This window comes from Scomber japonicus, chromosome 1 (assembly GCF_027409825.1).
Source record: "Scomber japonicus isolate fScoJap1 chromosome 1, fScoJap1.pri, whole genome shotgun sequence".
NCBI classification, from domain to species: domain Eukaryota; kingdom Metazoa; phylum Chordata; class Actinopteri; order Scombriformes; family Scombridae; genus Scomber; species Scomber japonicus.
The window spans coordinates 2947856-2965044 of NC_070578.1; the positions used below are offsets into that span (position 1 = coordinate 2947856).

A 17189-nucleotide genomic window follows, 5' to 3' on the forward strand; every position below is an offset into this window, starting at 1 on the left:
TCATTTGGAAACTCAGGGTTGTCATCCACCACTAAGGTTGCCCCTGCATTGGCCTTCTAAGTAGTCAATTTTAGACTTTAGACCAGAGGAGAACCAGCCAGAGAGCATGTGACATTTGTGTATGAAGAACATGCAGATGAGAGTTTAATACTTAACTTTCAATTCATCCTGAACCTCATTCTATCAGGCACAGACCAAGTGGACTCAAATGCAGAGACAGGACACAGGGATGAGGAGTTCTCAAGTCGTGTAATTCAGTCCAAAAGTCAGAAACCAGGAAGTCCAAAATCACTAGGCAAAAACTGGCCAATAACACTAATAATGTAAACTGGAATTACGGGTTGAGCATAGCTCAGTGGGTAGAGCACCCGCCCTATGTGTAGAGGCTACAGTCCTCGCTGCTGGCGACCCCGGTTCAAATCCCGCACTGAGTGGTCTTATCCTGCATGTCTTATCCCCCCTCCTGTTTCCTGTCTCTCTCTACTAATCTATGCAAAAAAGCCCAAAAATATACTTTATAAATAAATAAACTGGAATAACGCTGGAACTCCGACAGGGAACTGACAAGATGATCTGGTACAGAAGGAAAAGAGCACACCAGACATATACACACTGGATAACAAGGCACAGGTGTAACACATTAGGGGAAGTGAGGCAAACAGGAGGGGAGGAAGTTAGACAAGACATACTGTACCAAAATAAAACAGGAAGGATTATGATCATTTATGTACATTTTTTGTAACTGTGTTCTTTAAAATGTGCTCTTTCTAATTTCAGCAACCCCTACTTATGAGTCAGAGAGGTTGTGTCCTCATGTCCATTATTTCTGTTGCTCCTTGGCATGATGCTAGTGACGCTTAGCTACCCAAGCATGCTCCATCCACTGACTGGGAAACCATGTCCACACACACACACACACACACACACACACACCTCAGTAGATATTTGTCTGTGTCGGGGAACACTGGACGGAAAGTGGAGGCATTGATCCAATCACAAGACTCTATCCTACAAAAGGCTCAGTTCATTGAAAACAAGTGTGTCTGAAAATGCTTCATCCGGTAAAGAAATTGGCACATGAAGTCCTTTTTACATAAACATGAAATGTGAAAAAATGATCTCCGCTAAAAAGGAATTTCCTAGCTAGAATAATGTTAGATTTAACTGAGGTAACTGGGAAGGTGAATTTATATTGGTGGTTAAAATAAGCTGGACACCATCCAGGTCCCATTGTTAGTGCCTTCATTGTGTTTGAATTAATGCTGCATGCCCAGTGTAGTAGGATTATTGTAGTAGGATTATACATCTCTCTCTGTGTGCGTGTGTGTGTGTGTGTGTGTGTGTGTGTGTATCCATGGCCCACCTTTTATGCTCTCAATCTTTGGCCCAATGCCCAGTTTTGAGGCAGTAATATAAAACATCCAAGCATCCCCCTCCTTTAATTACACCTCTTCCTCTGCCTCTTCCTCCTCTGTTGTGTGGTGTTATAGTGTTATAGTTGGTATGTAAAAGAAAAACCCCTCTCTGTTGACCTCCTCTACAATGACTGAGACCTTAGCCTTGCATTAAGTCTCCTCGAAAAGGAGCCTTGAGTGTCTGTGTGCACTTAGGTTCATGGGTATGCCATTAAGAAATATAAGCTCCTTTATCATCCCAAAAGCACTGACCCAGAGAAAGAGTCACACATCCTTACCAGACATTGAGCCATGTGTTAAAGGCTCTTGACCATCAGTTAAGAGATCCTGCAGGGTTAATTAGAGAGTAATGTGTTACATTTCAGCCAACATGAATGGTTTTTCCATCACTTTGTTGAGGTGACTGAGGTTTCCTGTGTCATAATGTATCCTCTCTAGTAGCACACTCATTTCCTTGCTGTGTGAACTTATCCACACAATTTTGCTCCATCATTATTTTAATGTATTGGTGAGTTCTTGAGATATCAGCAAATAAAATATGAACAAAGTGCCATAAACATGTTTCTTAGACAGACCTTGAACAATCCAACTCATACTGTCTGACTGCCATGTCAAATATTTCCTAAAGTTGGCCTGCCAGTGGAAAACCTTCTTGGTGAACTTTCTTTATAATCACCATAATGCACTTGAACTCAGCTTCCATACATTCATACACACATGCTCTTTGCATTTTACTCATTCTTATCTTATCATGCTTACATTTTCTCTTAATATTTGCAAACACTTTCCAGCAAGTCACACTTTTCCTTCCATCCTCTCGTCTCTAATCATTTCATATCATTCAAGTACTTTTGGTGTCTTTACTTTGTTGTTTGAGTTCCTCCTCATTAGTTGTATATATATACTGTGTTAATGATGAAGAACATGAAATAACAGAGGGATTAAAAACGGATGTATCAACAGCAGCAGCAAAAGAACCAGAAGTGAATGTCTCCTTCCACTACTACTACCACTACTTTCATGTAAGTCCTGTCCCAGCTTAGATCAGCCACAGCTTGATTACTTATTACTATTATCAAAACTAACATTGGCTGGAAAACACCCATAATACCACATATTTAAGAGCCTCAGTCTTATTAGTGGGAGTGGGAGATAGTGGAGGGTACTGGGGGTACTGGGAGGCAGTGGGAGGTAGTGGGGGATACTGGGAGGCAGTGGGAGGTTGTTTCATCTTCAGACTTTTCTTTAATCCACTACTGTACATACCGTTTGACATTATACACACAACCTTTGATTATTGTGATCCTATTTAAACATTTACTCTTATTTCTATGACAGCTTACTTTTACATAGACATTAGATTGTGCATCATATTTATCAACAACCCAGCTGCTGTATTATGTATCTTCACTATTTTACTGTAAAACTTTATTTAAAGCTTGTTGAACATTTTATATCTGTGACACTGTATTCAAATTGCACACCTTTGTAACACTTTCTTTTCTTAAACACAATTATTATCATAGTTGGTGTTTTTGTTGTTACACACAACTTATTTTATATCAATAATATTCTAAGCGTTTTGTCAATTTTACTCCTCCATCCTCCCTTTATGAAACATTTTTTTATAGAGTTTGCAATAAACACAGTGACGGTTACAAAGGAGAAAAAAGTCCTTCAACCATGTAAAAGTGTAGAAGAAAGAAAGTTTGTTCATGTGTTTTAGCAGACGCTGCCTGTTCATCATGACTTCAGGAGGTTGGAGGAGAACACAGTAGTTCAAGCTGTTTAATGCAAATATACATTCTATGTGTGTGTTACTGCACATGAATGTCTATTCAATGATCCCACATGTGTGGCAACAGTTCATTAATGGAACTCCAAAAGCCCTTCAACTTAGTTTCAGCAGATTTTACTCATCAACTTAGTCTATAGAATACTTCAATTCATTATGCCATTATTGATCATGAAAATTAATTCTATTAGATGCCTTAATAGAAATTAGTATTGCTTTTTCACCTACAACCATGGTATCTCTCTCTCACCACCTCTTCTCTCTCTCTCTGTCTCTCTCTCTCTCTCTCACCCCCCCCCCCCTCTCTCTCTGTCTCTCAACCCCCCCCCCCCCCCCCCCCTCTCTCTCTGTCTCTCAGCTTAATCAGAACAACCGTTCAAAGTTGTTTTTGTAACGATACATTAACCAGAGGTCAGAAAACACTCATTAATCATTTTTGCAATAACATGGGTTGTTTTAGAAGTTGTCAGGGAACTTATTTTATATTTACTGTGGTTATGAGAACATGTTGTCTTTATTGTCTGTATTGTGTCTCTCTCTCTCTCTCTCTCTCTCTCTCTCTCACACACACACACACACACACACACACACACAAAAAATAAAGTTCTGCATTCAAAATGACATTGAAGAAATACTACATTGAGTATTTTCAGCCAAATATACTTAAAGTAACATTTCCCCTACTGTTGTAAATGGTCCTGTGAGTGTTTTACTATCATATATCATCATTATTACTGAAGCATTAACACTGTTATAGTAGCTCCAGCCTGAGCCCTTGAACTATTTTATGTATCGTTGGATAGCTTTATCTGAAATAATAAATCATATTGAATAAACTGTATGTTTTAAAAAGGTTAAATCTGCAAACGAACTATAGTAACTGAAGCTGCAGAAATGTGATGCAGTAAAAATATTTCAGTTCTTCTTTTTTAATTTATTGCAAAAACAATTCTGTGTTTGCCTTGTCATTATGGGGTGCTGAGTGTAGATTGATGAGGAACAAATTAATTTAAATGATTTTAACAAAAGGCTGGAACAAAACAAATACTTTCCGTATGCACTGTACTGTATATCTGTCATACATCACCGAGCACAGCTGCACGTACTGTACCATGTTCCTCTTCTTCAGGGTACAGTACAACACATACAGTATAGGACATGTATATGCAGAGCAGAACAGACAGCTAGAGTCAAACCTCCAGCACTCTAGTGCATCATAAACCCAACAGAAAGGACATAGTGAGCCTCTGAAGGAGACGTCACATCCAAACAATGAAAAACAACAAAAGTGTGCACTGATATCAACAGAGAGCATGATGCTGCCATGCTCCTGGTCCAATGTGCCCTCACACCATGATGCAAAGACCTCCACATCCAGTGAGACAGCCAGTGAAAAACAAACAGCAGGATGTGTGCACCCTGGGTCTGTGTAGCTGTAGGTTAGACTCACACAAACACTTAACAACAACACAGGCTGCTAAGCTGACTTGCTTGTTGACTCAGCAGGTGTTCTATGACTGTGATGATGGATGTATGTGGAGGTGAGGAGTCTCATATATCACCACACATCACCTGCTTTAAAGGCATAAAGGTGTCTTCAGTCATGCAGGGGTATGATGCAGTATTTCAATACATGTACTAACACACACACACACACACACACACACACACACACACACACACGTCCTAGGTCACTTTTTGGAACATTTTCTAGACTTCCATTCATTTACTGGAGGCTTACTCTAACCCTAACCTGACCTGAAGCACTGACCCAATAATCAGCTTTTTTTCTGAATTGGGGACATGGCTTTTGTCCCAGATTGGATAAGCTGTCCCCAGTTAACCTGTTTTAGGTCTGAAATCTTTCCCCAAAAGTAGTCTGACTGACCACACACACACACTTTGCACACTTTTGCTTTTTACATCTTGCTTCTTCATAATACACACTTCAAAAAGCTAAATGTTGTAAAAGTGAAACATGGACAAACAATGAAGGACTAAAACTTTGAATGGAAGCCACGTAACCAATAAGAATTTATTGTCACAAGCACAATTTGTTACACAAAAATAATGGGTCACATTTACACAATTTATACAGGTCTAGAACTCAATGTACAATTGACAGACTAACTAAGTACCAATAGTTAAATATGTACTCACATTGCACACAATATTATTAAAACCTACACAAAAAACATGTACTGTGTGAAAGTAACACGAGTCGACATAAAAATCACATTATTTACAAAAAACATCAATTTGAGATCTTTAGCAAAAGGACTCCGATGTCTGTTCAAGGTTCTCCCATCCGCCTGTCAGAGACATTATACAATCTAGAAAGTATTATTCAGTCTCTTAATAGTTGAAAAGATTATAAAGTAATAAAGTCAAAGCAGCAAGAGCTGAAGAACACCAAATACACTAGTAAATACTGCGCTTTGCTTGGACGGTATGGCGGTTTTTCCCTTTTTAAAGCAGGCTGGTGAGATTAGCAGTTAGCTTTATGAAGTGCACTTTAAGCCTTAGCTTAGCAACTGTTTGCAATGAGTTTTTTTTTGTCTAATTTTGTTTAATTTCTACATAGAATCCTTCTATCCTGGCATCAGGTTTTTCTCTAGAGTTATGGACATCACTACATATAGCTGGACTTTACACAGTAAGGTTGACATGGACGATGAGGACAGCAGCTTCTCCTTCCTTTGCTGCTGTTTGGCAGAGTCAGTGATGGTGTGCAAGAGGCTCCATGAGGCAGATGGGGGCGTGCATCTTCAACACACAAGTCTCACTGTGTGTGTGTGTGTGTGTGTGTGTGTGTGTGTGTGTGGGAACAGATAGTACGGCTGTGCCATGTGACCAAAACCTCCTGTCCTGAGAGATAGAGGTCATTTCATATCCAGGTAATGATGCATATGTTCAGTCAATTCTGGTCCATGTCAGACTTTTCATACCCAAACCACCTCCATGTGACAGAAGTAGCCCTTCTTTTAGGTACGAGCTCCTCCTTTTGTCTTATATTACATAGGTAAATCACTCTTACTGGCTTTTACCTGCAAATATTTTATTACATTTATAGTAATGTAAGGAGTGTAACTGTCATGTCAATGATTCACCTGGTTCATTGTCTCTCCTCTGCTGCTGCACTGCTGTGTGTGAGGGCTCACTGAACTACACACAGCAGACGAGAGCAGAAAAACAACAGAGACTCATACTGAGGTGACATGAAACAAGTGCAGATAAATTAGCTAAATAACATAAATAAACATAGTCTCTGCTGCATTGTATTATTATTTATGGTTGTTACTCACAGTGCAGCAGATGAGACACAATGCACCAGGTGATGTACTCAGGTTGTTATGTTACTGTAAGTGTAGTCACTTCTCAAGTATGAAGCCAAGAACAGTGATTTATAAATGTCATCCATGCAAAAGATGGACAGACTCCAAATGATAGAACATATTGCTGTAAAGAGTGTGATGAAATAAACAATGAGATTGATGAATAGTTTTTCTATGGGATTTCTTGGCATGTCCATAAGTCTGATGCTCTTTCCAATCACTGCAGTTACTACCAGAGGAGGACATTATACTGGACTGTAATATTGTTGAAGTCCTGTCTAGACTGACAGCAGGGCCCAATGCACAACCAAAGATTTAAAAAATCTGTTAGCACAAACAACAGAAGGATGCATAAACAGCTGTCTAATTCAGCTGAAGACTGTTTTGTCTCAGTGCTACATCACTGTAGAAACTGGATTGCCTTGTGTTACAATATTCCAGTATAAAGTGATCATGCCTGGATGTCCAAAATTGTCATTGTGCACACATACACACAAACAGACTCTGAGACAAATACCAGCAAGTTTCAATGTACACAGGGTTAGCTAGTGTATTCTCCTCAGTGCTCCTATCACACTCTGACTACTTTAGGAAACTTATCTGAACTTGCTGAGGCTTCATTTCCTCAACAGATCAGACTAATTACTACAATGTTTCTTAGTGTCTTTACAGTTAAATGTAATGTGATTCTGTGCTGAACTCTACATCAGCTCTACGTCAGCACCATCACTGAGATTTAAATGTTAAATCATCTGAAAACACATTTCCTGTTCAGTCAATAAATTAATATTTGGGTCAGATTTAGTGCAGTGTGTGTTCCAGACACTTGAGTTAGAAGAGTAAAATCTATATAATACTGTATAACTGTGTGCCAGTCCTGATCACATGACTGACCTCCTCTGGTCATACTGACACTGACTGGACAGAGCTTCACTCTGGATCCTTCTCTCCACACTTTATAATGACTTGAACATCACAGACGACACGTTTCACTTCATTTCCATTTGTTCAGAGCTGGAGATGATGGCTGTCACTGTGAAGACAAACAGCTGATCCATGTTGACTGACGCAGCTTCCATCTGACAGCACGATTCCTCTTGCAGCGATGAGGTATGTATATGTTCACAGATACATACTGCAGGCCTTGGAGCCTGAACATGATTGGACTGTGTGTGTGTGTGTGTGTGTGTGTGTGTGTGTGTGTGTGAATGACAAGTGCACCCAGACATTCACAGTGCTGCACATCAGCTGAGTGTTGGTGATCCAGCAATATAGAAACATGACACACAAAATAAGAGATGAATACAAACATCAGTCCAGTTCCTCCACTGTTTAGGGTGGTGCTAGTGGGGTGGGGATAAGGGGGCGGGGGAGTGTGTGTGAGTGTGTGTGTGTGTAAGGATGGAGAGAGGGAGGGGTTACTCAGAGAAAGGTGGGAACATGCCAAGATCAGCGAAGTCTTCGATGTTGTAGTTGGCCGTTCCCTGGGTGGGATCTCCAGCCATGGGTAACATATCCTGCAGAGACACAGGGAGGAGGGGGGTGGGGGTTGGGTAGAGGTTTCAGAAATCAGGGGTGTTCTGAGGACACACAGCTCTCATCACTCAAATGACATACACTCTCTTGTGTACAGTGGTCAGCAGCCAGCAGTGTGTGTGTGTGTGTGTGTTACCTGGAAGACTTCAGTCTGGCTGGGGTTGGGGTGTGTGTGCTGCTCCCCCCCCTGCTGTGAGTGATGCTGGTTCTGCCACTGGGACCAGACCTCACTGGGACGACCTTGGAACTGGCCTCCACTCTGACTGCTCTCCCCTGACACATCTGGAAATACACACAGGGGAACATGCAGACATTTGAGACTTCTTGTTCAGTGAGAGTGATGCAGTTAGACTGATTTAATGATCACACTTCATGCTTTCCATTGTTGTTTAAACTATTAGTGTTAATATTACTGCTGCTGCTTCTCTTTTTCATTGATTCAGTCTTTTTTCTTTTTCTTTACAGCACCTGATTATTACTCAGCAATATAACATGAAACAAGTAGAGGAACAAAAAGGATGGTGCAAAACACAGCTTGACTTTGAGTCTCTAGTATTGGCTAGGCTTCCATAATGCTATAACACTTATCTTTCATTAGACCCTCACTGACTGCTAAATACCTTCTTTAATAGTGTTTAATTATTTTCAAAATCCCTACACATAAAAAGCAGGTGTGTGCACGTGATACAAACACACACACACACACACACAGTATCTGTGAGAGGAAAACATTGTCATGAACAGTCCCAACACAGAGCAGTGACAGTAACAAACTCCACTCTCCTCACAACTGCTTAACAACAGCTCGCTCATTAAGTCGACTTTTGAGACTTTGGAGGCGGGGATGGAATATGTGATCTTCTGCTTTGATTGGTCACTTAGAATACTGACTGATCTATGACTGGCTATATGGTTTCATCACTGACACAATTGAAGGCACCAACAAAGAAAAACATAAATAATGAGATTTAGCTAATGATTCTTCCCCTTTTTTCTTTTTACCACTTATGAAAATGTGTTAGACATGGTAGTAAAAGCTGTTATACAGTTTAATGCCTAGTTCAAATTTCAGCTTCATTTAGCTTGTCATTAAAGACAAAAGGTCAATTTCACAGATATTTTCCCATCCAGACCACATTAGACCAGGTCTAGAACAAACACCACTATACTTAGACTTGTCAAATCTGGACTAGATTACTAAGCAGACTTTAGAGAGTCATTAAAACACAGTTTCATCCTCTTTTCAAGATGTTTATGAAGCTGTATTTCACAAACAGTGTTGAACTTGAGCAGACCACAGAAGAGAGAGGAGGAGAATGTTTTCTTCCATGTTGGCAGATACACAAGCAGTTATGTATAACTCACTTTCATGCTCTGCTAGTTGTGCAGGGGCCAGAGGCTTCCCTCACTCCTCATCTCATATTCTACTCTCTCACAGTAATACCAAGAGCTTCACTTTGACCCAAAGATCCAAACATTCCAACTTAGCACTGCTAACAAACTGGGGTTAATAATATCACAGCAAAACATACAACTCTCATTCTGGATTGCAGTGGTAGGTGTGGTGTGCTGTTATTTGAACTGATTCAAAGCTGTTTGAACTGTGAGAAGAATACAGCTTGTAAGGTAGAACAGTAAATTCTCAAATAAGATGGATTATAACAAATAATGGCCGAGTTATTGAAATAACAGCTGAGGCTTCCAGGCCCTGAACAATGCTTTATATTCCAATAAAACACTGATCCAAGGTATATGTAAAGTCAACTAAAAGCTGCTCTCAAACCATTAGGAGCACATGCATGGTTTTACTCTCTTTTGAAAGGTAATACGCAAATGTTTTATCACTAGAAGGTTTTTATCTCCACTTAAATATCGTTTTGCAAACAGATGCCTGTAGATGATCTATAGCTGGGACTTATTAGCTGGGGAACCAAAGCATGAAACCTTACATAGTCCAAGATGAAATTTAATAAAAATAACACACACACAAACATTTTTCAACAGGCGTGCCCGGGCGTCTTTCCATAAAAAGCCATTTAGAGGCACCAAATAACCTCTGCTTCAGACTAAGTGATGCATAAACACTTTCTAGTGCTTTGTTCCCTTAAAGTCCATGTAAAGTAAGAATAAATGTGTTCTGAGTTTGACATACCACAGAAAAGTGTGTTGTTAACCACCCTACCAAATTTGAATGATTAAAAAAAATCACCAAATATATGAAATTAGGCTTCAAAGTTGTGTTAAACTCAGCCTCTTTCTCTGCTACCAAACGCTGTGGGAGTGCCCGCCGAGTTCACTGAAACCCCGCCCCCTACCAAGAGTCACCTGTCAATCAAAGTCACCACCTCTACCAGAAACATGGACGCTACAGATGAAGCCATTTCAAAGTTCCCCTGTTTCCTTGGCTGGTCCTTGACCGGTCCTTGGCTGGCCGATAATGGGCGCAGGGGGATAATGTGATTCCCCCAGAGATGACGTGGTCAATGAGGCCCCGACTGGAAACGCCCCTAAGCTGCCTGAGTGAAAACCAGCTGCAATGCCTCATTTGTCCATGGGGAGGAGCAGTGTGTTTAGACCCACTGCTCATAGAAAAGACTAGGCTGTCCAACGATTAAAAAAATTAACTGGATTTATCACATTACAACCCTGTGATTAAACCTGATTAAAATACTAGGCTAAATGTTATATACACTAATATTACTTGTTTTACTTCTATTCTTCTGTATAAAGTCGCCTAATGAAGGGTACAATATAGTTAATCCATTAGAAAGTACGGATGCAATTGAAGTTGCCGTACATCTGACAGGACACCGTCAGTCACACTCGCGGACACTTAACAATTCCTCTCTGATCACTGATCACTGTCACTGTCAAATCAAGAAATACCCCATGACACATACCCAGTCTAGTGATTTAAACCAGGACGCGCTATTTAATACGTAGTAGGCTATGTCAACAGATGGTGACAACCACATACTGGGTTTCCGTTATCCAGTAATTACAGGACTCTGGTAAAATCTGCCGAAGTCCGGTACCTATTTTTTTACACTTCCAGTAAAAATTTCCGGTGAAAATTGTGAATTGTGAATTGTAAGCACAATTTCAATTGTATTAAAATAAAATGTATTTTTAAATGACGAGCTGGGGCTCTGGTTGACTGGTCGGCATTGTAAAGAGTAAACTAGAAAATTCCAGGGAAATTTTGAGTGCCACAGGGCTACTGCCGGGACGAGTACATGATTTATTTCCAGTGTTCAAAAGTCACCCTGATCATATAACACTAAGTAACTTTTACTGTGGCAGTATTAAGTACATCTTACTGGTCAGTATCAAGTGTAACAGTAGATGTAAGCAGAGAGTAGCACACAGAGCACAAGGCAGTAGCAACATGCACTAACTCTAAGCACTACACTACAGCACTTTACACTTCACACATACCCTGTTATAGCACACAACACAGTGTGTACAAACACTCACACACAGACAAAGACACACACACACACACACACCTGCCTGGCCTGCATTTGAGCAGTAAGAGTGTCAATAAGTGACACTTCCACTCTAACTTTGAAAAAAAAGTGATTTCCACTCCTCGTTTGACTGCTCATATTTTGAAAAGTTTACATGTTATGTTAAAACAGTTTAGTGTTGTGAAGAGAGCACAAGTTTTCCTTTGTTTTAAAGTTTGAATCACATTTCTATGTGCAAGTATAAGAGAGCTAGGTGATTCTGAAAAAAGATGAAATTTTGTGTTCACAAAGAAATTCCCATTCATTTCCAATGGAGAATTATGCCTGTTTTGTTTTGGGAATAACTTTGGGAAAAATTGGAATTTCAACACCAAAAGTCGTACATCTTACTAGTCAGTATCAGAGACATTATAATAAGAGGAGACATATCACTCCCATTGAAATGCATAGGGAAACTACGTAACGCCAAGATGGCCGGTGTTTGCACATGTCCCGCCTCTTCTGGTGCCGTTGCTCCAATCATTTTGCTGGTCCTACGCGGTCACGTTTTTGCGACACTTGGAAGTCATTTTCAACAGCGACATTTTAAAACACATGATCAGCAGTTTATACTACTTTGTGTACATATATTTTGTAATGCTTTATCCAAAATTGTGGCATGATCTGGGAAAGTTGACTGTGAGCAAACTCCTGTCTCTACTGTGAGCGTAAGATGACGTCTTGCTGTCAGTGCCTGCCGTAAATGAAGACTGTCGTGAAGTATTGCGCATGCGCAGTCCAAGATGCCTGTAAGGAAAAAGGCTTTTAAAACGTTAATTTGATACCAAACCATCAAACCCTTTCAGCGATAATAGTTTGATTTTCATCGTGATTTTAAAACATATGTTTTTTATGTCCCTTAGACCTCGGAAAATGGAGATACAGCTCTCTCCCTATTCATTTAGATAGCCGGTTGGTCTTCCTATGGCCAAATAGCTGCCCGGAGGCGTGGCCAATTTTGCCGCCGAGTGAGTGACAAGTGTATCAAGTGTAACAGTAGATGTAAGCAGAGAGTAGCACACAGAGCACAAGGCAGTAGCAACATGCACTAACTCTAAGCACTACAACACAGTGTGTACTCACACACACACACACACACACACACACACACACACACAAGCCAGCATTTGAGCAGTAAGAGTGTCAATATAATTCATATGTATATATAGAGAGACTATCAATACTAGCTCGGCCGTTACCTCAGTTAACTGGCAAAACAGACAGACAGGTAGAATTAGCCAATCACAAAAAGGTAGGTCAGTTCAGCCAATCACAAAAAGGTAGATCAGATTCTGCCCAGCAACAGGTTGCCAAGGTCAGCTAAGGCCCTGCGGTTGCTACGGCGATTTCAGGATCTGCCTTGAAAAATGTCTCAAAATTCTGAGAAATTTGGCTTCTGACAAGGTCCCGAACAATTGCAAACTGTGAGAAAACCGTAACTCCTGTCCAAAAACCGAAAACACCATGAGAGACACAGAAGCCGGCAGATTCTGACAGTGTTTATTTTATTCAGATATTCCTTAAAATGAGCGAGTAAGCTCAGTGTGAACACAGAGTGAGATTCATTTGAAAAAAGAAGACGATTACATTAGGTTTAATGGGGAGCGAGACAGGGATTGCTGCCGGTCTCGGCCCCCCCGTTTAAATTTTGTGCAGACCCCGCCTGTCAACTTCACATTTTATGAATCCCAACACCTATGTCTACATTTTGACAAAACATTATTTGTCTCCTTTTTACGGTTTGGCCGTGAGCTCGAGTTAAAAATAAAAACTGAGGTCATTTTTTACTGCTTCTCACACTCTAGCTAACTGCCGCTTCCACTCTAACTTTGATAAAAAAGTGATTTCCACTCCTCGTTTGACTGCTCATAGTTTGAAAAGTTTACATGGTATGGAAAATAGTTTGGTATTTTTCGAGAGAGGACAAGTTTTCCTCTGTTGTAAAGTTTGAATCACGTTTCTACGTTCAGGTATGAGCGAGCTAGGTGACTCTGAAAAAAGGTGAAATTTTTGGTGGTTTTCAAAAAATTCCCATTCATTTCCAATGGAGAAATCTCCCGTTTTTTTGGGAATAACTTTGGGAAAAATTGGAATTTCAACACCAAAAGTCATAGCACCCATCCCCCGATCGAACCGCACGTTTTGATGTATATATTGTCAGGGTTTTCTCAAAGCTGCGGGAGGAGTTACGCGCCGAAAAACGGCGGAAGAAGAATAAGTATGGAGAAGATTAATAGTTGCCTCGGGGCAAAGGTCCAGCCTGAGGAAAGCTTTGAGTGAAAGCTTCTCAGCCAATCAGCGGCTTCTACCCCACATGTGGTCTCTTAAGGAGGCTGATCGTCATCAGCAAATGATCCAATGAAATGAATTACCTTTTTTCATAAATTGTCGCCTTTTTATTCCCTGCGTGCTCGCCCCGTGAGCTTGCTTCATTCATACTGGTCGGTTTCTTTTATACAGTCTATGGTGTCTACTTTAAATCAGAGGGCACTTACACTAGGCAATCATACCGTGCCCAAGCATGTTTGCCCACTAAAGTCCGGATTATTTGGCTGGTGTGAGTGCAAGTGTACCGTTCTTGAGTACGGTACACTTCCCTGGCCCAGTACAGTTGGAAGAGGTGTGCTTGAGCACTGTACACTTAATTAATTAATATTAATTAATATTTTTAAAATACTTAATATTTTTCCCGGAAAATCAACGATTTTTAAAAGGCAACATTAGCTGAGCCCTGGTCATTTTAAGTAACACTAAATGCAACGAGGAGTCATTATGCATATATGGGTTCCCAATCCCAATTTTTTGTGTATTATTTTATCAATATTAAGGCAAAAGAACTCAATTTATGTCCATGGACATTATAATGAATAGGCTAAAGGGTTCAATATTAGTTTGCATCCAGCGTGGACTTCATTACATCTGCTGCACCGCTGTTACCACAATTATGAAATGCTAAGTTTATACAGTCTGTGACTGTGACCCTCATAAAAGTAATATTTTACAAATCTGCATTATATAAACTAACAAAATTCGTTAAAGCAAGTCATTTGGCGACTTCTAAGTCATTCAGTTAAACTAAGTCTGTTCTATAGCTGCTCCGCTGGAGAGGCTGCGAGTGTGAATGATCACTGGAGATCAAGAGTTGAATCAGTATGTCTTTTTTACACAAGTATCTGTAGCAGGCTACTGCATGACTCAGGCATGACTCAGAAGAATATGCTTGTACTTTTTAATCATAGTGCGTTGTGTTTTACCGGCGCAGCATGCGTTATGTTTTTGTGCAACGTATGTGCCGGAGGCAACCGTGCTTGAGTACACTTGGGTACACTTGGGTTTTGAGGTAATGTGAGTGCGGGCCAGCGGGGGACGGGAGGCATTCGCTTTGAAAGACAATGGGACAGCACTGCAACCATCCCCCTCAACCCATCACCTTCGAGCTGGACACCTCCCCCACCGAAAATCAAGATCAAGACACTGTTTGTGCACGCACTATATCCAGCACATATGCTACTGTATGTGTGGTTGAGTTTTCAGTTTTACACCAATAGTTAAAGGTTGAATATGTAGAATATTTATTAAAAGCTTCTTTTTTTTTTAAAAATAATACACCCACGGGGCGTTTTGAGGGGTGCAAAATGAAAGTATTGCTTTTCCATAAAAAAAAAAGTAGTCTGAATTAATAATTTTAACATTTTTTGACGGGTTCGACAATGACTTTCTGACACGTTCTGTTTACATTGTACCAGCCAATTAGCGGCCGGAATTGCGGGTTGCCAGGGTTGTCTATTATTCCTGCGCAGCTACTGTAGGCTGGCAATGGGTGAAATGGAGTTGAAAACAAACACATGTTGGACTCACTAAAACCAGCGTTTTTTGCTCTCAAGTACAACTTTTCATCACAAAACTTCAAAAGGTAAGACAGAATATCTGTTAGTCGCTGTAAATAAGTGGTTGTTTACCTTTGTATTCTTTGGCTGCTGGTTCACTGAGTTTTTAGCGCAGTAATAGTGGTACTGTTGAAATCACCAGGGTCTTAGCTTTCATATGAGATGCTATTTGTTTGTGTACCATGAAGTATCAAAACGGTAGCAATGGAAATGTGGAGAGTGGGTTGACTTTCTGACGCTATTCGGATTTTGATATTTGATCATTAATATGCTTGGTGTTGAGTTGTGTTTGGTGTTTGTAAAAATGACGTGCTTGTAGCGGAGTTTCTCCTATTTAATTTGATGTGCAGTATGACTGTATTGCTACATAATTAGGGCAGCGTTTTATGCCTTTTGCTGCGGAGAGTCTCAAGGTCTCCTAATTGGGGGACCTTGGAGTTTAACAGGTTTAACTGCTACTCCCACTGCCGTTACAATGTAATGTAACATAACGGTGGTTTCAAGTTAGTTACAGCGAGGGTATGTTCGCTTCCTGTTTTCAAAATAAAAGCACCAACTCTACCGTTATGGTTTTCTTAATAATAAAAGGCAACAGGTGCTTTATTTTATGAAAATGACCGTAAGTGCGTTACTCACTACGGCTAACTTGAGTGGCTCCGAATTGGCAGGAACAAAACTTTAAGCAGGTGTTATTTGGACAAATTAGCGTCACATTGTGGATCTAAAGGGCTACTTTCTCACCTAAAAAGGTTAGAAATGTGGATAAAGTGGTATATTTACAGAGTTAGAGCTAAAATAAGATCCGCTTCAGCCTGCCGATTTCAGCTTGGGTATGAACGAAATGCATTATGGGTTATCGTGTAGTTTACTGACTGGTCTGCTCACGCCGATCAGGCTACAGAAACAAGCAATCATTTTGAGTTGGGAGCTAGCTAGCTAATCGATTACACACCACTCAAAGAAAGACTTCCAGTTGAAGACGTGGCTAACGTTAAATACTGTTGTAAAATTAATTGGTCGAAATTAGTCGTTACCCTGTATGATTCATCACTTGACATGGTGCAGGCTGATCGATTGACATATTCGAGAACGAACCTGGCAACCCGACTTCTGGAGTTATTTTTGGTTGTTGCGACTCATTCTCCATATTCAACCTTTAATTAACTAGTTAGTTACTGTAATAATAATAACGAATCTGAATATAAACTCAATTTGTCTGACTTATATTTATCTTTTTGATATAATTAATGCTCATTAAACTCTGTCTGGCCCATATGTGTCGCGGCATCTGAGCGCTCTTTCTCAGCCTTGCGCAGGCTGAAAACCTGGCTGCAGGAGAGATTTGATCATTATGAAAGTTCACAGTGACCCCTCTCAGAAAACAGTTCCAACGTCATGAACACTATTCTGATTCTGAATCTCTGTGCGTGATTTGTGTGACAATGGAACCAAATGGCCCATTAAGCCCAAACAAAAAGTTGAGCAATGATAATGCTAATAAGGTGGCTGGGCTTACCTGGCTTAAAGCATGCACTGAATAGACTAGGGTTGGCTGGCACAAATGTGCTGTATAATTGCACATAATCAAATACAGTACTGTGGTCCGTTTTTGCCATTTCGTATTATTATTATTTATCTGAGTCTAAAATTAAAATACGAAAAGGCTTTTTTTTCGTTTTTTGTGTTAGATTCAAAACAAATAACAAAATAAT

General features: G+C 40.2%; 1 protein-coding gene across 2 annotated transcripts in view; it reads right to left on the minus strand.

Moving 5' to 3' along the window:
* Window positions 1-7548: 7548 nt before the first annotated feature.
* The window catches only part of arnt2 (aryl-hydrocarbon receptor nuclear translocator 2), a 79879-nt gene continuing 70238 nt past the window's right edge, over window positions 7549-17189 (minus strand). For both annotated transcript variants that reach the window (XM_053315656.1, XM_053315649.1), the window contains exons 18-19: window positions 8218-8363; window positions 7549-8062 (exon numbers count right to left, since the gene is read on the minus strand). In XM_053315656.1, coding sequence (XP_053171631.1) covers window positions 7964-8062; window positions 8218-8363 — 245 coding nt within the window. In that variant the 3' untranslated portion in view covers window positions 7549-7963. The remainder of the gene's footprint in view (window positions 8063-8217; window positions 8364-17189) is intronic.